At 46.7% G+C, this 17,856-nt stretch overlaps 1 protein-coding gene across 1 annotated transcript in view; it reads left to right on the forward strand.

The window, feature by feature from the left end:
• The window catches only part of LOC126644636 (store-operated calcium entry regulator STIMATE-like), a 32,807-nt gene that overhangs the window by 11,405 nt on the left and 3,546 nt on the right, over positions 1-17,856 (forward strand). Inside the window, exons 3-7 of the mRNA XM_050324197.1 lie at positions 543-638; positions 2,322-2,443; positions 11,888-12,000; positions 13,036-13,119; positions 14,127-14,243. Coding sequence (XP_050180154.1) covers positions 543-638; positions 2,322-2,443; positions 11,888-12,000; positions 13,036-13,119; positions 14,127-14,243 — 532 coding nt within the window. The remainder of the gene's footprint in view (positions 1-542; positions 639-2,321; positions 2,444-11,887; positions 12,001-13,035; positions 13,120-14,126; positions 14,244-17,856) is intronic.

Consider the following 17,856-nt stretch of genomic DNA (forward strand, 5'->3'; position numbering starts at 1 on the left):
CTCCCAGACAGGGTCAGATTTTGTTCTTAAGTTCAGTTAATCCCTTTGGTGTCCCCTGACCCAGCTCAGACATAGACCAGCAGCAGATTTGGCTGTGTGCTGATGTGAGGGAGCTGGGAACTGCTGTTGGCTTCAGACACCTCTACAAAGCACCTCTGTGTTGCAGGATTTAGGGGCTGATGAGAGGTGTGGGTGGGATCAGCACATGCTCAATTCAATCCAAGTCTCTGTGTACAGGTGCAAAACTTGTAAGTAGCTGAACATCTTCCCTGCATCTACTGGTGGCTGGAAAAGCTGAGGCTGAGCTGGAGGGTGAACTGCCCTTTGCTGCAGGGTTGAACTGATGTGTGCTGAAGTGGGATTTATTTTTTTTTTAAGTATTTGGAGTTGGCCAAAGAGCCCTTTTTACAGCACACATAACCTCTTGGGCATCAGGAATGCATCCCGAAGGAAAGCAGATCCATGTGGGCTCTTCACTGGGTGACTGCTCTGCTGCTGATGCTTCAGGGCACAAATTTCTTTGCCTTTTTTGTTTTCTCCAGGTTTTATGATACCTCCAAGCAAGCAATAGGTGCCCTCTTCATCCACTTTGCCAATGTTTTCCTGTCAGATCTCACTGAAGAGGACCCTTGCTCCCTGTAAGTATGCAAGGCACTTGCATTCATGCCCTACATTTGTCAAAGGAAGAAGTGTGTTGGGAAGGATCACACACGGTGGAAAACTTGGGATAAACCCTGCTGAGCTTATTTTTGGGGTCTGGGTTGTCTGTTTTGCAGTCTGCTGGTCCTGCTTGGGGGATTTCTAAGCCAGACTTCAGACTTGATTTAGAAGTTTCACCTTTACTTCAGTCACTTTGCAGCTACAGTTTTCAGATTTAACCTCATCTCATTTTGAGAAACTCCTCTAGGCTTCAGAATGCTGCTGAAAACCTTCTGGCCTGTCTCCTTTTTATATATTAAAGTGCTGCACCTTGGTATGTTTCTTTAAGCAGACACAAGTTTGGCTGGGGCTACATAAAACCTCTAAAATGATGTATTGTTGTTTTTTTTAAAACAGACACTGTTTTAAAAGAAACCCTTTCGTGCTTATGCTGTGCCCTTTGGGTGTGTTGTTTATTTTTAATGTGTGTTTTATGTTTCCCTGTGCTGCTTGACTTGTCATCCTGAACCAGGCAGCTTAAAAGCCTCCAGCCCTGTCCCTGGGCTTTGAGGCTCATACACTACATGTCCTGCCCAGTATAAACCACCAGAGCCTCATGTTTGTATTGAATGCTCTGATTTCAGCAGCTGGAAACTGTAAAAGCCCAGTCTAAGCCTTTGGATGTAGAAAAACTTCATGTTATGCTTTCAAAGTGGATATCAAAAGCAGATTGTTGTTTTCAGTTTCTTGATTCAGAGGCAGTGTCGAATTCCAGGAGAAGGAAATGTTCATTCCTGTAGCTCTGTGCTTGGCATTTTCTTCATGCTGGAGAAATCTGGCAGAAAATACTGCAGAAATGGAAAACTGCACAAAAAACATTAGCCTCATTTTTTTTTTTTTTCCTCTGATGTTCATAAAAATACCAAACCTTGGATTAGATCTCACACTATCCAAATCCCCAAAGGTCCATGTGGATCTCCTGCCTCTGGTGCTCTGTCCAGTGTCACTTAAACAACCAAAGCTGCCAAACAAACCCAAATACCCTGGTAGGGATGGATTCAGCTCCTGGATCTGCACTGGGGACCCTGAACTCAAGGCTTTTGGGGACCTCAGGGTGGCTGCTACTGAGCCAGGGCTCATCACCTCTCCCAAAACCTGCCACTGTCCATGTCTCTGCTTGTAGGATCCTCTTGCAGCTGCTCAGTAAAAAAATAGACTTTTTTGCCTCTTCTGCTGCCCAGTTTGTAGAGCAGCTGTGGTGTCCAAAAAGCTACCATTTTCTTGTATGAAATTCCTGAACAGTTTTGTTTTGTTTCCCCTGAAGCTTGGGATTTTGTCCTAATAAGAAAAAAAGATACTGCAAATGGATAGCCTCCTATTTTGAGGGTAACTTTTAAGCAGGTGTAGCCCAGGAAGTATTTAATGCTATGTGAATAAATGAGCAGTGCCAGAGAGCTGGTGGAGCCTGCTCCCTTCTCTCCTAAACAGGCTTTTAAACTAAAAGATTGCTGGTACAGGAAAATCCAATAAAAGAAAGAGGAATTAAGCTTGGACAGTTAAGTGCAGTTATTGAGAATCTTGGGGGTTTTTTTTAATGATTGCCATATTGAAATTAAAATTAAAAATCTTGAATAAGACTTAAGAACACAACTGAAATTTTCTGAATTTTCTTCTGCTTTTAGCTACCTTATTAATTTCATCCTTGATGCCACGCTGGGGATGCTGCTGATCTGGCTGGGTGTGAAAGTTGTCTCCTGGATCGTGCAGCACAAGAAATACACCTACTTGGTCTTTGGAGAGTATGGTAGGTGTCAGTGCTCCACACAATGGTGTTCCCAGCTGGGAATGGGGAGGAAAAAATGGCAGGAACTACATTTTGGAGCTAAAACATGTGAGCCTTCTGTTACCCCTTCTCCAAGGAGCTCCCAGAGTGTGGTGTTAAATGCTGGGACATCACTAGGTCATGGGTAACTCTTGGCCTTGCCAAGCACACATCTGAGTGTAGCAGGTTGGTGGTGAAAGGCTGAATGTTTCCTTGGGTGGATAATATATCCCTAGACATGCACAGGATAAATTAAGATGTTTGGGGGTAGTGGTGGTGACTTTTGTGGGGTTCTTTCATGGGTTTTTCCCTGCCTCTCCATTCAAAACGTGGAGTTGTCCTTGCATTTCCCTTGAGCTGTAATAGGCATCAGCCAGGCACAGTGTGGCCCCAAAACTGAGTTCCCAAGTCTGACCTCTCTCTCTTAAATTCCTGCCTTGACATGGAAAAGTATCAGAAAAGCTCCTCTCAGCCCCACTAGAGGGTAGCAGTTCCCTTCTGAAAGAGCAGAGCCAGCTTCCAGGAAAGCACAGCTTCTCTGGCTTCAGGAAAGGGAAAAATTAACCCTTTGTAACTGTTTTACAGTACATCTAATATACAGATGAATTCAGTCTTACTCGAGAAAATACCTCTTATTCATGCAAATTGCATTCTCACCTTAATAATTGAGTCTGTTCTGAAGTTAGTCTTGTTCCTTTGTATTTTTAGTAGCTGGTCTGATAACTGAGCTGGTGAAACCTGGATCAAATTAGGATTAGGTTGGAGGCCCCACTGACTTATGAATTTTCTCAGAGCCACAGTCAGCATGCATAAATGGATCATGGCAGAGGGTGAAGGGAATGGTTGGGTTTGTGAGACAGCAGAATGAGTTGAAATGATGGGATGTGGCAGGGCCAGTTCTCTCAAACTTGAGAGTGGCTTTAAACACTTCATTGATCTCCAGAGCAGGTTCAGCATCCTGACAGCAGGCATTTGGTGGAGACTACCTTTTTTATTTTCCCTGATGGCTCCTCCTTCATAATAAAGTTACTCAGATGAGGCAGCAGAAGAATCCAGATATTCTTGATTCAGGGACTGGCATTTTTCTGCTTTTGAGCGACAGGGGCTGGAAACCCAAGCACAGCCATCCCAGGGCACAGCTTCAGCTCCACGTGCCACGTCTGCAGTTGAGCAGCAGCAAGGAAACATTAAAAGTGTATTGGCAGAGCAGTGGTGAACTTCTGTTGAGCTGCAGCTGGGCCCTCGTTAGGGCTGGCTTAGACTACAGAAACCGCTCATTCCTCTGAGGAAATCTTGCTTTCATTAGTAAAAAATAAGTTTCTGCTGTTGCTTGAATTTGGTTCTGGATTTGGGGGGACTAAATGTCTCACCCACCAAGCAGAGTTTTTGGTGCAGGTCTCTGGCCAGAGTGACCACAGTGGAAAAGTTAGGTAGGAGCCAAGTGGCATGTCCAGGGCAATCCTGTTGCAGGGCTGGGGAAGGAAAACACCGCTATTCTCATCTCTGGTGTTAAGTAACTTCCAAAACAGTTTGGAAGATGCTTGTAAACTCTGTACACTTTGATTCAGGCGCCAGGAATATGATTCATTTTTCTGGGCTAATTGCTGTACCAGACTCGGCGTTGCTTCCTCAGTTCTCCTGAGAAGCAAAAGTGTCTCTTGCAGTCCTGCAGAGGAGGGAGGGCAGAAAGGCAGGGAAGCACCAAATCCATGTTGCAAACAGCATTCAGTGCCATTGCTCCACACATCAGGAGAGAATGGTTGTGTCTTTGGCCAGTACAGCCAGCACCCATCTTCCTGCATCAGCTTGGAGCAAAAAAAAAAACATCTGTTGCAGTTGCATTCTTCCAGCTTGTGGCTGTATCCCTGCAGCTGATGCCAGCCACTGCAGATATCCTGAAGTTTGGGCACCAGCAGCCCCTCCAGCTCTGTTTGGTTGGTCCACCTGCCTGCACAGCCCCAGGAGGTTCTCCCTGTGTGACTGCAAGAGCTTAATGGAGAAGCAAAAAAAAAAAAGGGGGAGGGAAAGGCCCCAAATCCACGCTGCTATTTTAAGCATCCAGCTGCCCAGAATTGTTTAGAAAAATCAATTACTTCCATATTTCCAAAAACCCAGAAAGAGTCATTCTGAGATCAGCCTCTCTTGTGCCTGAGCTCGTGGCCAAGCACTGCTGCAGCCAGGAATGACCTGTTTTATAGCTAGTGGAGAGTCAAAGGCTCCTGTATGCTTGTGTTCCTCCATCTTCGCCCAAAAGCTCTTCGTTAATCTCTGAGCTGCCTCTAAGCACAGGAAACTGCATTTTAAAAGCTGCTACCTCTTCTGAGGTTGCTTGGCTCCTAAGATCAAGGATTGGAGAGGTGTATTCTTGGTACAAGTCAGCCTTGGGAAATGTTGGTTGCCTTACATGTACTCAAAGCCAACAAACCCCTGTCCCTGCAGACGTTTGAGGCCAGGTTGGATGGGGCTCTGAGCAGCCTGGTCTAGTGGAAGATGTCCCTGCCCATGGCAGGGGGATTGGAACTCAATGATTTTTTTAAGGTTCTTTCCAACCCAAACCAATCTAGGAGGATTCTGTGAAACTCCACAAACACTCTGTGCACCATTGCTGTAGCAGGTCATGGCTGTAGGCCCTCTCCCTGTAGGGAACCTCTGCAGGGAGGAGAACAAAGCAGAGTTTGAGCTTCAAAGGATGTGGGAAGTGGATACCAAAGGTCTTGGAGGTGCTGCTGGGCCTGTACAGACTGAGCAGGGGAGGTGCTGGCTCTAGTCAGAGCCTGATTCAGGCAAATCAAGCTTGATTCAGTTTTGTGCCTTGCCTCCAACCTGTTCCAGCCTTCTCCTTCCCCCATTGCCATGGCAGTGAGCAGCTTCCTAGAGGGAAGCATTACTTGAGAAATACTCCAGTGGTTTGTGTTTTTTAAGTAAGTAAATGCTGTGAATTTGCATTGAGAGATAGTTCTTGCAGTGTGCAAGTAAACTTTTCTAGAGGAGCATTAAGAAATGAAGGGGATAAAAATGGACAATGCCTCTCTGGATGCCCATCTGGATCTTGATCTGTGTGGGACTGTGGTTGTGGTCACTGAGTATTGAAGCTCTGTGCTCATTCAGAGTCTGGAAATGGAAAGGCATGTTGCTTGGAGGCCTTTAAAATCTGTTCAGTGGCTTGTTGAACTCTGCTGGTCAAATTTAGTTCTAGGAGAACATGCTCTGTGCCAGCTGCTGAGTTTAACTGAGGACCTGTGTAGGCCGCTTTTGGCCCTTGTGGTGGTGATGTACAAAATTTCCATAACACATATTCCCACGTCCCGGAGCAGCCAAGGGAGCTGGCTGCTAATGCTTGAGGAAATACAGCTGAAAATAGCTCTAACCTGAGGGGCTGTCCTGTCCTCAGCCTGCTTGGCCTTTCCAGCCCTAAGACCAGGGGTGGGAAAGTAAGGAAAGGACTGAGCATCATCCTCAGATGGTAGAATGTGTGGTCAGGTCCCTTGCTCTGAGCAGGGGTGCAAAGCTTTGGAACTCCTGGGTGTTGGTGGTAGCAGCAGTATCTCTGCAGACCAGATTCCACCAGTGTGACCCTGCAAACTGGGGACAGATTCCAGCTGTTCACTCACTTTTTCCCATTCAGCACTGTTGTGGGTGCCCCATCCCTGGAAGTGCTCAAAGCCAAGTTGGATGGGGCTCTGAGCAACCTGGTCCAGTAAAAGGTGTCCCTGCCCAAGGGGTGCCTTCCAACCCACACCATTCTATGGTTCAGTCGTTTTGTTTCAGATGCAGAACTTGCCAGAGGGGGTCTGTGGTTTCCACCAGACCTGTCTGGGTGCTCTGGTGCATCAGTTCCCCATCTCTGAAAGTCTCTTCTCGCCCTCCAAGTCAGCACTTTGTGCAATTCAGATGTTTCCTGCTATTTCTTACCCGCCTCTGTACTTGGCACTGATAATCAGATCCCTTGGTTTTGGAGGTACCATTTGAGTATCTCTTAAGAAGTTTTTACTGACTTTTCCCATTCCCACCTTGTCAACCCGTTCAACTTTCAGTGCTTTTAAATATTTGCCTTTCCTCAAAACCCCTGAACCCTCTGCTTTGGCCGTGGTTAAGCTTTTTCCTACCTGCTCCGTGCATACGCGGTCCCCAAAAGACTGTAAATAAAGCTGTCTGGCAGTAACATGTGGGCTGTGCTGACAGCTTGGTGCATTAGGCAGCTGGATTAAACCTAATCCTGTTGTGTGGTAACAGCTCACATACCTCAGGCAGTGCTGCTTTTGCTCTGCCAGCAGTTGGGCTCCCACGCACAAGTGGAATATGTGAAACACGTCTGTGTGAGGTTCCTGCTGGCTCCAGTGGTCCTTGGGCTGCTCCAAGGAAGTCTTGCTGATGGTGGGGAGCACCAGTAATGTTCTGGAGGAGGACAGTCAGAATTCAGTGTGTGCATCCTTTGGGGTGAAGGTGAAGGGGAGGATATTAATTTCTGTCAGGGTGGGAGATGGTTGTAAGGGGGTTTTATCAAAGGGTGTTCATTAAGCTAAAAGGGAAGGCTTGGGATAGGCTCAGTGTCTATCCATGATCCAACCTTCCAGCTAGGACCAAGGACAAGAAACTGGGAGGGCTCAAGGAGAGTGTGATACATATAATCTCCTAACAGGTGTGATATGGAGCCTGCAAAGATCCTTTGGACCAGTTCACCACTCTCCTGCAAGGAGAAGGAAGCTCTGAACACAGTGAGGAGAAAGACATCTATTTTATTTTAATTTATTTTTTAGCCTCCAGGTAGCAGATTCGTTTTTGCTGGCTGGCATTGTGGTCTGGCAGAAAGTCTTGTACGCTTCCTGTAAAAAGAATCCTTTCCCATCCACGGAGCATGGCGCTTCTGGACAATGCTTGATCCACTAAAGACAACAAGTTGTATCTGAGGATGCCTCTGACCACCTTGCTGTAGGAAACCAGCACCTACAGGAGGTGTGTGGTCATCTGGGATCAGCTCAACTCTTCCAGCCTTGCTTCCTCACTGTGGAAGGAGGAGATGTGTCCATGTGTCTTGTGGGCTTGTCCAGGGACCACTCCCTTTTCCCTGATGAGATGCCAGAAAATATTAACTTTCATGTTCCTGGCATCATTCAGAGTTAGATGAATGAGTGGTGAGTTAGACCTGGATGATTGATGTGGATCAGCAGTCCTGGGATGACTCCAAACCTGCTGTGGTAAGAAGGAGACATTTCATTCCGTGGTGAAGAGAAAACAACCCACTGTCTCTATATAGCTGAAGTTCTTGCAGCCCTTGGGCCATGCTACTGTTTCATTTTCATCTTTGTCTTGAGTTATCTTGGTACAGAGCAGCTTCCTGTCCTTGGAAGACCAAGATGCAGTAGAAACTTGGGAGGCACTCTCTCATCTCCCTGTCAAGGGCTGGAATTAAATCCTGTATAAATCTGTTCTCCAGGATGGATTCCTCTGTGGAAGTATCTCATCCCATAGTCTAAAAACAAAGCTCAGAATAGAAAAGGAGAAGGAACAGTGGAATTTGGTGATTTTAGAGGTCTTTTTCAACCTAAATAATTCTGTGATTGTAGAAAGAGGTTGCAAAACAGTGGCAATTTTGAGCTGCATAAGGTGATGGAGCAGATGGCCAAATCTGGCCTCTTGTGTGAGTCTGTGAGTCTCTTCCCATATCTTTCCACTGGACATGTAAGCAGTGCTGATGTCCCTCTAACTGTGGAGAAGATTCACAGTGCCTTCCAGAGGTGATGCAGAGAAGGCCAGAGTGAGAAATAGGAATATTTGAAGCTCTGGAAGGACAAGGTGGGTGGGATGTGGTGGGTCAGGGGTACAGGCCTGTTCTGTTTGCTAGTGCAGGCTCACTGTACCACTTACACTCAGCCAGTAAAGCTGGCCTGACTGGGGCAGACCTTTGGTCCTGAAGAATTGGGGTTCACGTGGAGGGATCCTGCAGTTGCACACTAAAAACTGTTCTTTAACAAAGAAGGTTTTCTGAAGGAAACCTCAGGAAAACTCACGAGCAATTTGACGGCTTCCTTGCGAACTGAAAATGAAGGGAAAGTTTTTGTGGGGTGAGGGGCTGCTAATCTTGAATACACAGGCAAGTCCATGCCTAGGGTGGGTTAAGAAGCAGGTTGTCTTTTCCAGTGTCTGTGTATCATCCTGCTTAGCCAAAACCTGCCTCAGGCTGTCTAGTGCACCACAGTCCACTGTTGGGATGATGGATGGTAGTGACCTCCTATTCCCAAAAGGGTGGGAGGGGGCAGGTATTTGGGAGAGATCTCAAACTCGCTGCTGATTTTTTTGGGGCAAGCTGAGGTGACAGAGGGAGCTGTTCCACAAGTGCCAGTGCAGAAGAGCCCACTGGCAAAGGCTGCTGTGGCTGTTAGTCCTGTCCTCCCACGGGGCGACACAGCACAGCTGACAACACAGAGCAAAAGGGAAAGGGTTCAAATGCGGGAAGGACACAATGGATGTGCTTATTTTCCTGATTTGTTTGTACTTGGAGCTCTGGTGGGTGATGGCAACGTGGGGATTTGTGGGAGAATTGGTTGGCCTTGGGCTATGGGGCAGAAAGGTTTGCCATACTGCTACCAAAGGCAGCCAGGCACCTGAGAGTATCAGGAGAGCATTTCAGGAGGATCAAAGCCTCTCTCACACTGGCCTCTGACTGCCAGCAGCCTGTAACGCTGCTCCCATCTCCTCACAGACCACCCATTAAGCTGTTGCCGGCCAGGGAGCGGAGATGTGCGCTTTGCAAAATCCTCTGTGGGCTCTGCTGGTTGTCCTTGCAACATAACCTTCCTGTCTCCCTCTTCCTGCCCTCCCTCTGTGCGGTTGCCTGCTGGTTTGGCTCTCTCTGCTTGCTGTCCTCATCTCTGCACCCTTGGCATCCCAGTCCTTCCCTCTGCTCTCCTTTGCTTCCTTCTCAGTCGTGGCTTGAGCAGTTGAAAAGCTGGGGTGTGAAATCCTTTGGAGATCTCTGGCGTGGAGGCGCTACCTGGAGGCCTCTGCTTTCTGGCTGTAACTTTGCAACAAGGCAGGTATTTTGCTACATTGCTAACAAATGACAAAAAAAAAGGACAAATATACATGTAAACCTGTTTTGCACTTGCTGGGAAGCGGATCCCCACAGAGCTGGGGCTTGGTTGGATGCCAGCTCTTGCTAAATCCTGATGTGTGCTGCTGGTTTTTACAGCCAGAGGCTTGCATAGTGGTGTGGATAAATGCAAAGTGCTGGTGTGGTCTTCCCCTGCCCCATCTCAAGAGAATTGTGCTGAGAAAAGTTGGGGCAGAGCTCCCAGCCCGCTGCCATCTCACCACGTCGAGCGTTGGCATCTCGGTGCCAACTGCACAGGTTCCTCTGAGCAGATGGAATTCCAAATTCCATCCTGATTGTGCTGGAAACAAGCGTTGCCAGGGGTTATCTGTATTTTTTTAAGTGGTAAGAGGAAATGCTGCAGGTTTCCTAAGGCAGATACTGTGGCTCAGTTTTGCAGACCTGAGATATTCTGAGGAGCCTGGGAAGGTGATAAGCTGCTGGCAGGGCTCTTAGAGGGAGCTGAAGCAAGCACATGTAATAGATACGGCACCATTATTGTTGTTATAAACACAAATATGCTTTTCCTTATTATTCCTTGGTGAGTGCCCCACTGGAAACATTCATATTTAATTAGCATTGATTCTTTTTGAGTGAGTTGCTTTCAAACCTGGGGCGATGGAGCCCCTGTCTCTTGCTCAGACAGTATCACATAACCAGCCCTTCACTTCATCAGCAAAATAAAATAATTCTGTTCAGGACTGAAAAGTTATGCTTCTTGTAGTGAAAATGGTGAGCTGAAATTTTCAAACTATTCCTGGCAACTCTGCGGGTAAGGCTTGGCAGGGAGCAAACTGCAGGTGATGTCTTTAATGATTTATTTGATTTTTACTTTATTTTATAGAGGAATGTGCAGGTTACTGACTGGTCCTTGTGGAGAGGGAGAGTTCAGTCCAGTAATGTCTTGTCTTGGGGATTGCTGTTGGGATTAGCTTTAATTCCGAAGGGTTTATCAATCTGCCATTCTGGTCAAAATACTGCAGGATTTTGTGAGCTACTCCCATGTGGTTCTTATCCACTGGAAGGGTGAGAGAAGGGTCAGGAGGACCCAACTGTGTGGACTTTATTCTAGACTTGTTGATATGAAGATAAATGAAATCTTTGTTCCTTGTGAAAGGGTAGCAAGGAAAGGGGACAAAGCAAATTACTAATGCCCCAAGGCAACCTGTGCTTCTAAAGAACAATTTGAATAGGATGCTGAGGTTTCTGAGCTTTCAGGCTTTCCCTGTATAAAGGATTTAGGTGGCCTGTGCTTTGAGGAGATGCAAAACAGGTCTTCCTCCCCTCAAATCCCTGTATCCACCCAGCTAAACGCCATGGGGAGAATATTGAGAATGCCCATCAGTGGCTGAAGGAGAGGAAAAAACATGCATCTCCAAGGAGATAATATTTTTTTATCCAAATCAAGGTACATAAAAGTTGATTCAGTTGTCTTAGAGTTACCAGGAATGGCTTTCCCATTAAGCACTTATGGAAGGGCCACAGTGTGACCCTTCAGAGTCCAGGAGGTCTGCCAGTAGTGCACTTTCTGGATAAACACAGGGAATTTCAGGTTTTAAGGCAGAGCCAGAGCTGTGTCTCTCCCCTTTTACAGAAACAGGTCTTTTAGGATATGTGTATAACTCTTGCTCCAGCAAAGCCATTGATCTGGGAAGGACAGGTAATGGGAGAGGAGATGCAAAGCAAGGTTTTTGGTGGTGGTTTTCTCCTCTTGGTGGATTTCAGAGGCAGGTTGGTGGAAGGGAAAGCAAGACAGGAGACAAATATAAGTAGTATTAGCATCTTCTAGTTATGTAGGTGAGGCCTTTTGAGGCATGACTGATACTTGCTTGCCCTTCAGACTAACCAGAGGTCTGGTTAGTTGTCATCTCCATTTCTGAATCAGCCCTAAAAGGGGTAGAAAAAGAGAACCACCTTCTAGAACAGAAGGCTAGTGGTGGTATTGGTACATGCTGTGTCTTGTGACGGAGACATCTCTTGCTTATATTCAAGTTTGCTAAATTTTCTCTAATACAAATCAGATTTACATTTTTTTCCCCAACAACTAGAAAGATTTGAACTTGTATCTTGGTATGTTTTGGTCTTCAGTGGAGTAGTGGCTTGTACACCCAGCAGGGACACCAAACCCTTCTACCCCAGGCTCCTACAACTATAGGTAGAAATTCTCTCCATTGATTTTAAATTTGGTATTAACTATTTGTCTTCCTGCGAAACTTGCAGTATGGAAGCACTTCCCTGTCCCTAAAATCAGCTCAGGTGTCAAGGATGAGGCAACTTTTTCTACAAGGCTATCTCTTCCTGCCCTCTGATCCAGATTTAATGTGTTGTTTTTGCAGGTGACCCTCCACAAGCTGCTGCCTGGATTGGCCAGTGTATCCTCTACTTGCTGATAATGGTTTTTGAGAAGACTGTGATTAGCCTTGTCCTGCTTATCCCTGGTTGGACAAAGGTAAGCTGTATTTTTCTAGCCACAGCTGTTGTGGTTTGCTTCTTGTCAGCTTTGCCTGATTCCCATTATCATAGGCCTTTAATCCTTAGGACTTGTTGACAACCCTCTGTAATAATTAGCTATTGCTTAAGTTTTGGGAAACATGACTTTCATAATGGTTTGGCTTTTGGTAAATTCTCTTGCTAGTCAAAAGCTTGTAGAATAAGACGATGCTTTAATTTTCTTTCCCGTTCTTGGAAAGATGGAGTGGGCTGGGCTGGCAGCTGAGCTACTTCAGTTCTGCCAGAGGATTTCTACACTATCCTGTCAAGTCAGTCCATGTTGGTGTTTCGTGATCCTGTGCCTAAACTAAGGGGACTCTTAAAGACTGATTTGTAAAGAAGTCTCCCAAGTAACATGCTGTGCTCCTCTCCTCAGCTACTTCCATATGGTAGCTGATGCAATGGTAACTGTGTTGATCTCGAGTTTCTCTTCTAAAAAAATTATAGCCTGTGGCAAGTAGGTGTGATGGGTGTAAAACCCAATTCTGGGAGTCAATGGGTAACCCCAGTTTGGAGTGCACTTACCCACAGTGCCTGCTACCTCACAGGCTGATGTGACTTCACTGCAGAGTTACAGCAAAGTGGGAACACTTATCTGTTCCAGTTCAGGGCTTGTCCTTCAAACCCAGTAGCCTGCAGTGCTCACACTTGGATGTGAACATGCTCAGTAGCACACACTGCTGGATCCAGAGATGCTGCTGGAATCCTCTCTGTGATTATCTTACATGGCTGGTGTCCTTGTTCTGCAGCTAGGCTCCAAAGAGCCAAGGGAAGTCCCACCAGTTGTCATGGATAGTTACACTGAAAGACTCACAGTACTTAATTCTGTACAAAATCACGTGTTTGGCAGCTGGGCTAAGGGAATATCCCATGGAATCTTTCTAAGAGCAGCCCTGAAGCTAAGGTTGCAGAGCCCTGGCTGGGAGACTGTTGGTGGAAGAAGTCAGTCAATATAATGTTCAAATAATGCTTCTAAATGTCTTCTCTTCTGCAGCTTCAGCAGATCCTCCTGGGTTACATCCCAAACCCCCAGCTGGAGCTCGTCCTGGTGATGCTTGTTGTGCCTTTCATAGTCAATGTAAGTGGTGCCCCTGCAAGTGCTGGGTGGGCTGGATTTGGAAATCAGGGCCCACCCCCAGGGGAGTGTGCACAGGGACTGGCTTGGGGACAGCCTTGAAGGGGCTGGGACAGGGTGGAGGAAGTGGAAACCAGTATATCTGTCACAAATTTGTCACTACTGCCCTGCCATGCTCTCTGTTCTTAATTTCTGTCCATCTGTCCAACCTGCTTGGGTGGCTGATTCTTCACCTCTTGGAATAAAGCTGGGGTTTGTTAGCTGAAGGTTCATCTCAGCAGCAAACTACAGGCAGAGGGATGCCCCCAAACCCTTTGAGCTCCTTGTGACCTTGGTAATCTGCCAATCCAACCACTTGGCTGGACTTCAGCTCATGTTACAGCAAGGCAAGGTGTTCAGGTTACACAGAACTTTTGCTCTTCTCAGAACTAGTCTGGCAAAACCTCTTGAAAGCTCAACTTTTTCATGGTAATCATTGATGTTGGACTCAGTTCCTGCTAAGATGGGAAGTGAGAACAAGTTATTAACACTCAGATGCTCTCTGGACAAGTAGTGCATCAAACTCTTGAGTTCATATCATGAACATTGGAATGGATGCAGCATTGAAAAAGTTGGGGTTTCCAGCGTCTTTCCAGCACTCCAGGCTGCATTTCCTGATTTGAAGGTAGATTCTGGTCCTCAAAAAACTGGCAAGGGAACTGGTGCAGGCAGATGAACCTTGAATGAAGCTTGGTTTAGTGGTTATTTTCTGGTGGAAACTTGGCCTATTGTGGTCTTTTTTTCCTCTGGGTCTTCAACAACTGTGGAATCAACAGGACTTGTATGAGAAGGGACCTCAGGAATTTAACTCATCCAACCCCCATGGACCCAATTGATGCAGTGTTGATTTAGCTATGAGGTTGATCAAGGCTGGACATCTGGAGAAACCAAAAGGAGAAGAAATATCTGTGACTGAGTGACTTTGTATTTTGGTCTTTGCAACCTATTCATGTAACTTCTTTCTCCCCAAGGCCATTATGTTCTGGGTTGTGGACAGCTTGATCATGAGGAAGCATAAGCAGAAGGACACCCTAGACATCAATGGATCCATAGAAACTCCTCGGGTTAGGAGGACAGAGGAATCCCAGGTAAGACCAAGGCTACAAACCTGTGTTTGAGACCAAACTGTGAACTTGTGGGATGGTCTGTGTGCTTTACAGAGACAGTACAACGTACCCTCATGTTCTCCAGACCTGGGGTGGTGCTTCATGAATGGGGGTGATGACCCTGTGAAGTCAAACTAACTCTGCCCAACGGTCAGCAATGTCACAGCCCATGAAGTTTTGCTGAAATACTGCCCTGAATGATGATTGTCTTGGGGAGGGGGAATGAGCTGACTCTTACACTGACCTGTGTGGGCAGACTGAAACTGGTCTGCCCTGTCACTCCCAACTTTCCCATATTTAGTTGTAATTAATCGTGGCTAAGAAGGGCTTGCTTTCCTCACTGTAATTGATAGCATCCTTTCTATTTTTCTTTTTTTTTTTAAGAGGACAAGGCCTAGCTGGGAATCCTATTTTTGACAGCATCTGGTTATTTGTTTTTTTTTTCAGCCAGATGGTGGTCCATTAGCTGGAGGAAGCTGTATTTTGTGTAGTCTGAGCTTGACACTTTGGAGTTATGGTGGGGGAGGAAATGCTGCAGTTCCAGCAGACTTTGCTCTTGTTAATGATGAGTGGTTTGGTGGGTAGGTGGTGTCTGCTGCTTAATGTGTTAGTCCTTGGGATGAATTCCCTTCCTTCCCCTGGCACCCAGACTTGGTTTCAGTGTGTTCTCTGTATGACTCCTGATATCCTGCAGCTCACTGGCGAGACTTACGGAGATAAGATAATTCCTGGCAATCTCGGACTGGCTCCTGGAGTAGCTTCTGCAGAGGAATTTAGGATGAACAGAAATAGCTCTTGCTCTCTGAGAGCTCTTTCATAAAGAGTAGATGGGTGGGATGGGCAATTACTGGTGACACTGCAGTGCACACAGAGGTAATAATGTTTTCACAGCGTGCTGGGCAGCCTGCACAGCAGCCAAGGCTTCTCTGTCCCAAGGGTGTAGTGGGGAAGTGGCCACTGCTCGTGAGGATGCAGTGTCAGAGGAATATCTTCCCTCTGGCAGGGAGGGCAGGCAGATGTGAGCAGCTGTTGAGAGAAGTGAGTCACTTCTCCTGGCCCTGCCTCCGGATAAACAGTTACAGCCTGGCGAGGTCACTGGTGGTAAAGACCTGCTGTGCTGCCTGGATGTGCTGCTGTGTTCCTGAAGGTTTAAGGTCAGTTAAAATCACACCAGCTCAGAAGGAAAGGTAAGGAGGTGACATGTCTAGTTCAGACATCAACCTCCTTTCCTGCCTTTTGAACCTAAACTTGCTGCATTCAGTGCCATGTAGTGGCTGCTGTGGATACACAGAGGGTGTTGCAGTTACTGGTCCTTCATGGAAATGGAGCTGGACCTCTGCCTTGTTCCACTCGAGCAGGGAGCAAGTGTTTCGTGACCTCTAGCTCAGTTTTGGATAACCTTAGGGGAGATCCTGTTTATTTCCAGAAGTTAGGAATGACTCTTCTGGCAGCTCAGTCGAGACAGGTTGTTTCAAGTTGACAGAAACAATTCTGACCCTCTTTCAAAGGCTTGTCCCATCTTCTGAGTACTTGACTACTTTTCTCAGACAAGTTTTTGCTGAGATCTTCAGTGTCCAGGTTCTTTGTCCATCCTGAAAGCCTCTGATCTGTCACTGCAGTGGAGCTACCAGGGGGACTGTTTTTTACCTGGGGCAGTCTGCAGGGATTGCTTCCTCTCTGCTCAGGCATGTTCTGTGCCTCTGGCCCGACAAACAGTTTGGGAAGAAGAGGAAGTTAGTGAAGAAATACAGCAGTGGGTGACCTGTTTTCCAACTCTTTCTTGGCACTGGGCCTCGAGGTATAGCCACAGACTCGTGCTTCATGTCTCAGCTTCTTAAGCTGTGAATTAAAGATCATGTTGGCTGGCTGAGCCCTGCACCTGGATCGACTGGAATTTAGGCTTGAAAGCAGAAAATGAGCGTTTGCTGGGCTTGTCCTTGCTAATAACCTGTTTCAGTGGGGGAATTCCTCCTCCACTGGGCAGCAGGGAGAGGAGAAAGGTGGGCTGAGGAGTGTCTGTGTGTGGGGCAGGGCTGGCTGAGGGTCGTGTGTCCCGTGGTTTATCAGGGTTCATCAGAGCTGTCTCTCAGCAGGCGCCACCAGCTCCCCATCACGCTGCAGGCTTGAATTTCAACCCTCTGCCTGTCTCACCAACAGAGTGCCATTATTTTCACTCGAACCAGCAGTTTGTGTTTGGAAAAGGAGGGGTGGGGAGATAGGAAGGAGAATGGAAAGTGGGGGCTGAAGTTAACCTGTTCAAAACCCGTGCTCAGTATTTTCTGTAGGGATAGCAGGAACACTCAGCTTCGTCCTGGGCTTGGTTGACCAGCTGGGTGACAAGAAGAAACCCACCAACCAGCAATCCCACCTCTGGTGTCCCTTACTGACTGTGGCTGCAGAGCTGACCAAAGAAGTGGCAGCCTCTGCTGGGCTTTAAGGCTGCTCTGGTGAGCCAGAGGGTGGGCTCTGGCTTATAATGGAGCAAAAGCTGAGCTTTTTTTGCACTGAAACCCTGAAAGGGACAAATTCTCTCCTATAGTTGGAAAAGTTTCATCCTTCCTTTCTTCCTTCCATGTCAGTCTTAAGCTTTACGTTGTTTCAGACTTTTGCCCTGCCTTGCAAATGTTCATGGAGTCCTTTTTTTGCCCTCTTGTGGGATAGAAAAATATCTTTCTTGAGTGCCAGTCTGCATCCAGTGCTGTTCAGGCTGAGGAAATGCATTCATCTGCAAGGCCCTTGTTTCTGCTTTGTACGTGTCCTGCCCTTGACCCAAGTCTCTTTTCCCTTGCCCTTGCAAGTCCCAATAAACTTTAGATCTTATCAGTGATTTCTTTGTTTCCTCCACTCAGGAAAACAAGTCAGTTTTAATAATGCTTTATTTGATCTTTTTTGAGTTTGTTTTTTTTTTTTTTGTTGTTGGTGTGGTTTTTTTTCCCCAAGGGAGGTGGATGAGTTTCTGTTCCTTTCCTGAAGGCTTGTATTTTCAGAGACAAGCCTTAAAGCAAAAGTCTAACACTTTTAAGTTTGGGAGGAAAGGCATTACTAATACATGGGGACCTGCCTTTGGTCAGCATGGAGTTCAGCACCTGTCCTAATTCCCTTCACAGGAGCTGTGACTTTTGGTATTCACTAGACTGAAGATGCTGATAAATGCCAATACAATGCTGCTGGCTTATAAGTATTGAAGAATATTCCAAGAGCAAGTTTGATTTGGGTGTTGCTCAGCTGAGCTGATTTTTTTACCAGTTAAAACTTGTGGTGAACTCAGATGCCTGGTCCTTACAGGGAAGATAAATAAAGGTGGGCATGGAGGTGCCTCTGGAAGGAAACCATCCCACCTGCCAATCCTGCTGAGTCATAGCAGCTCATCTAAGCTCAGATCCTCTAAGGAGGATGGTGGGATGGATGGTTCCTACCTCTTGGCATTGGAATAGACTGCCCAGGGAAGTGGTGGAATCACCATCTCTGTGGGTGTTCAAAAGGCTGGTGAATGTGGCACTTGAGGATATGGTTTGGTGGTAGACTTGGCAGTGCTGCGTTAATGGTTGGGTCTTTTCCAACCCTGATGGTTCTGTGATTCTACACCAGGCTGGTG

Source organism: Myiozetetes cayanensis, unplaced genomic scaffold (assembly GCF_022539395.1).
Source record: "Myiozetetes cayanensis isolate MyiCay16 unplaced genomic scaffold, myiCay2020 scf3, whole genome shotgun sequence".
Lineage (NCBI taxonomy): Eukaryota > Metazoa > Chordata > Aves > Passeriformes > Tyrannidae > Myiozetetes > Myiozetetes cayanensis.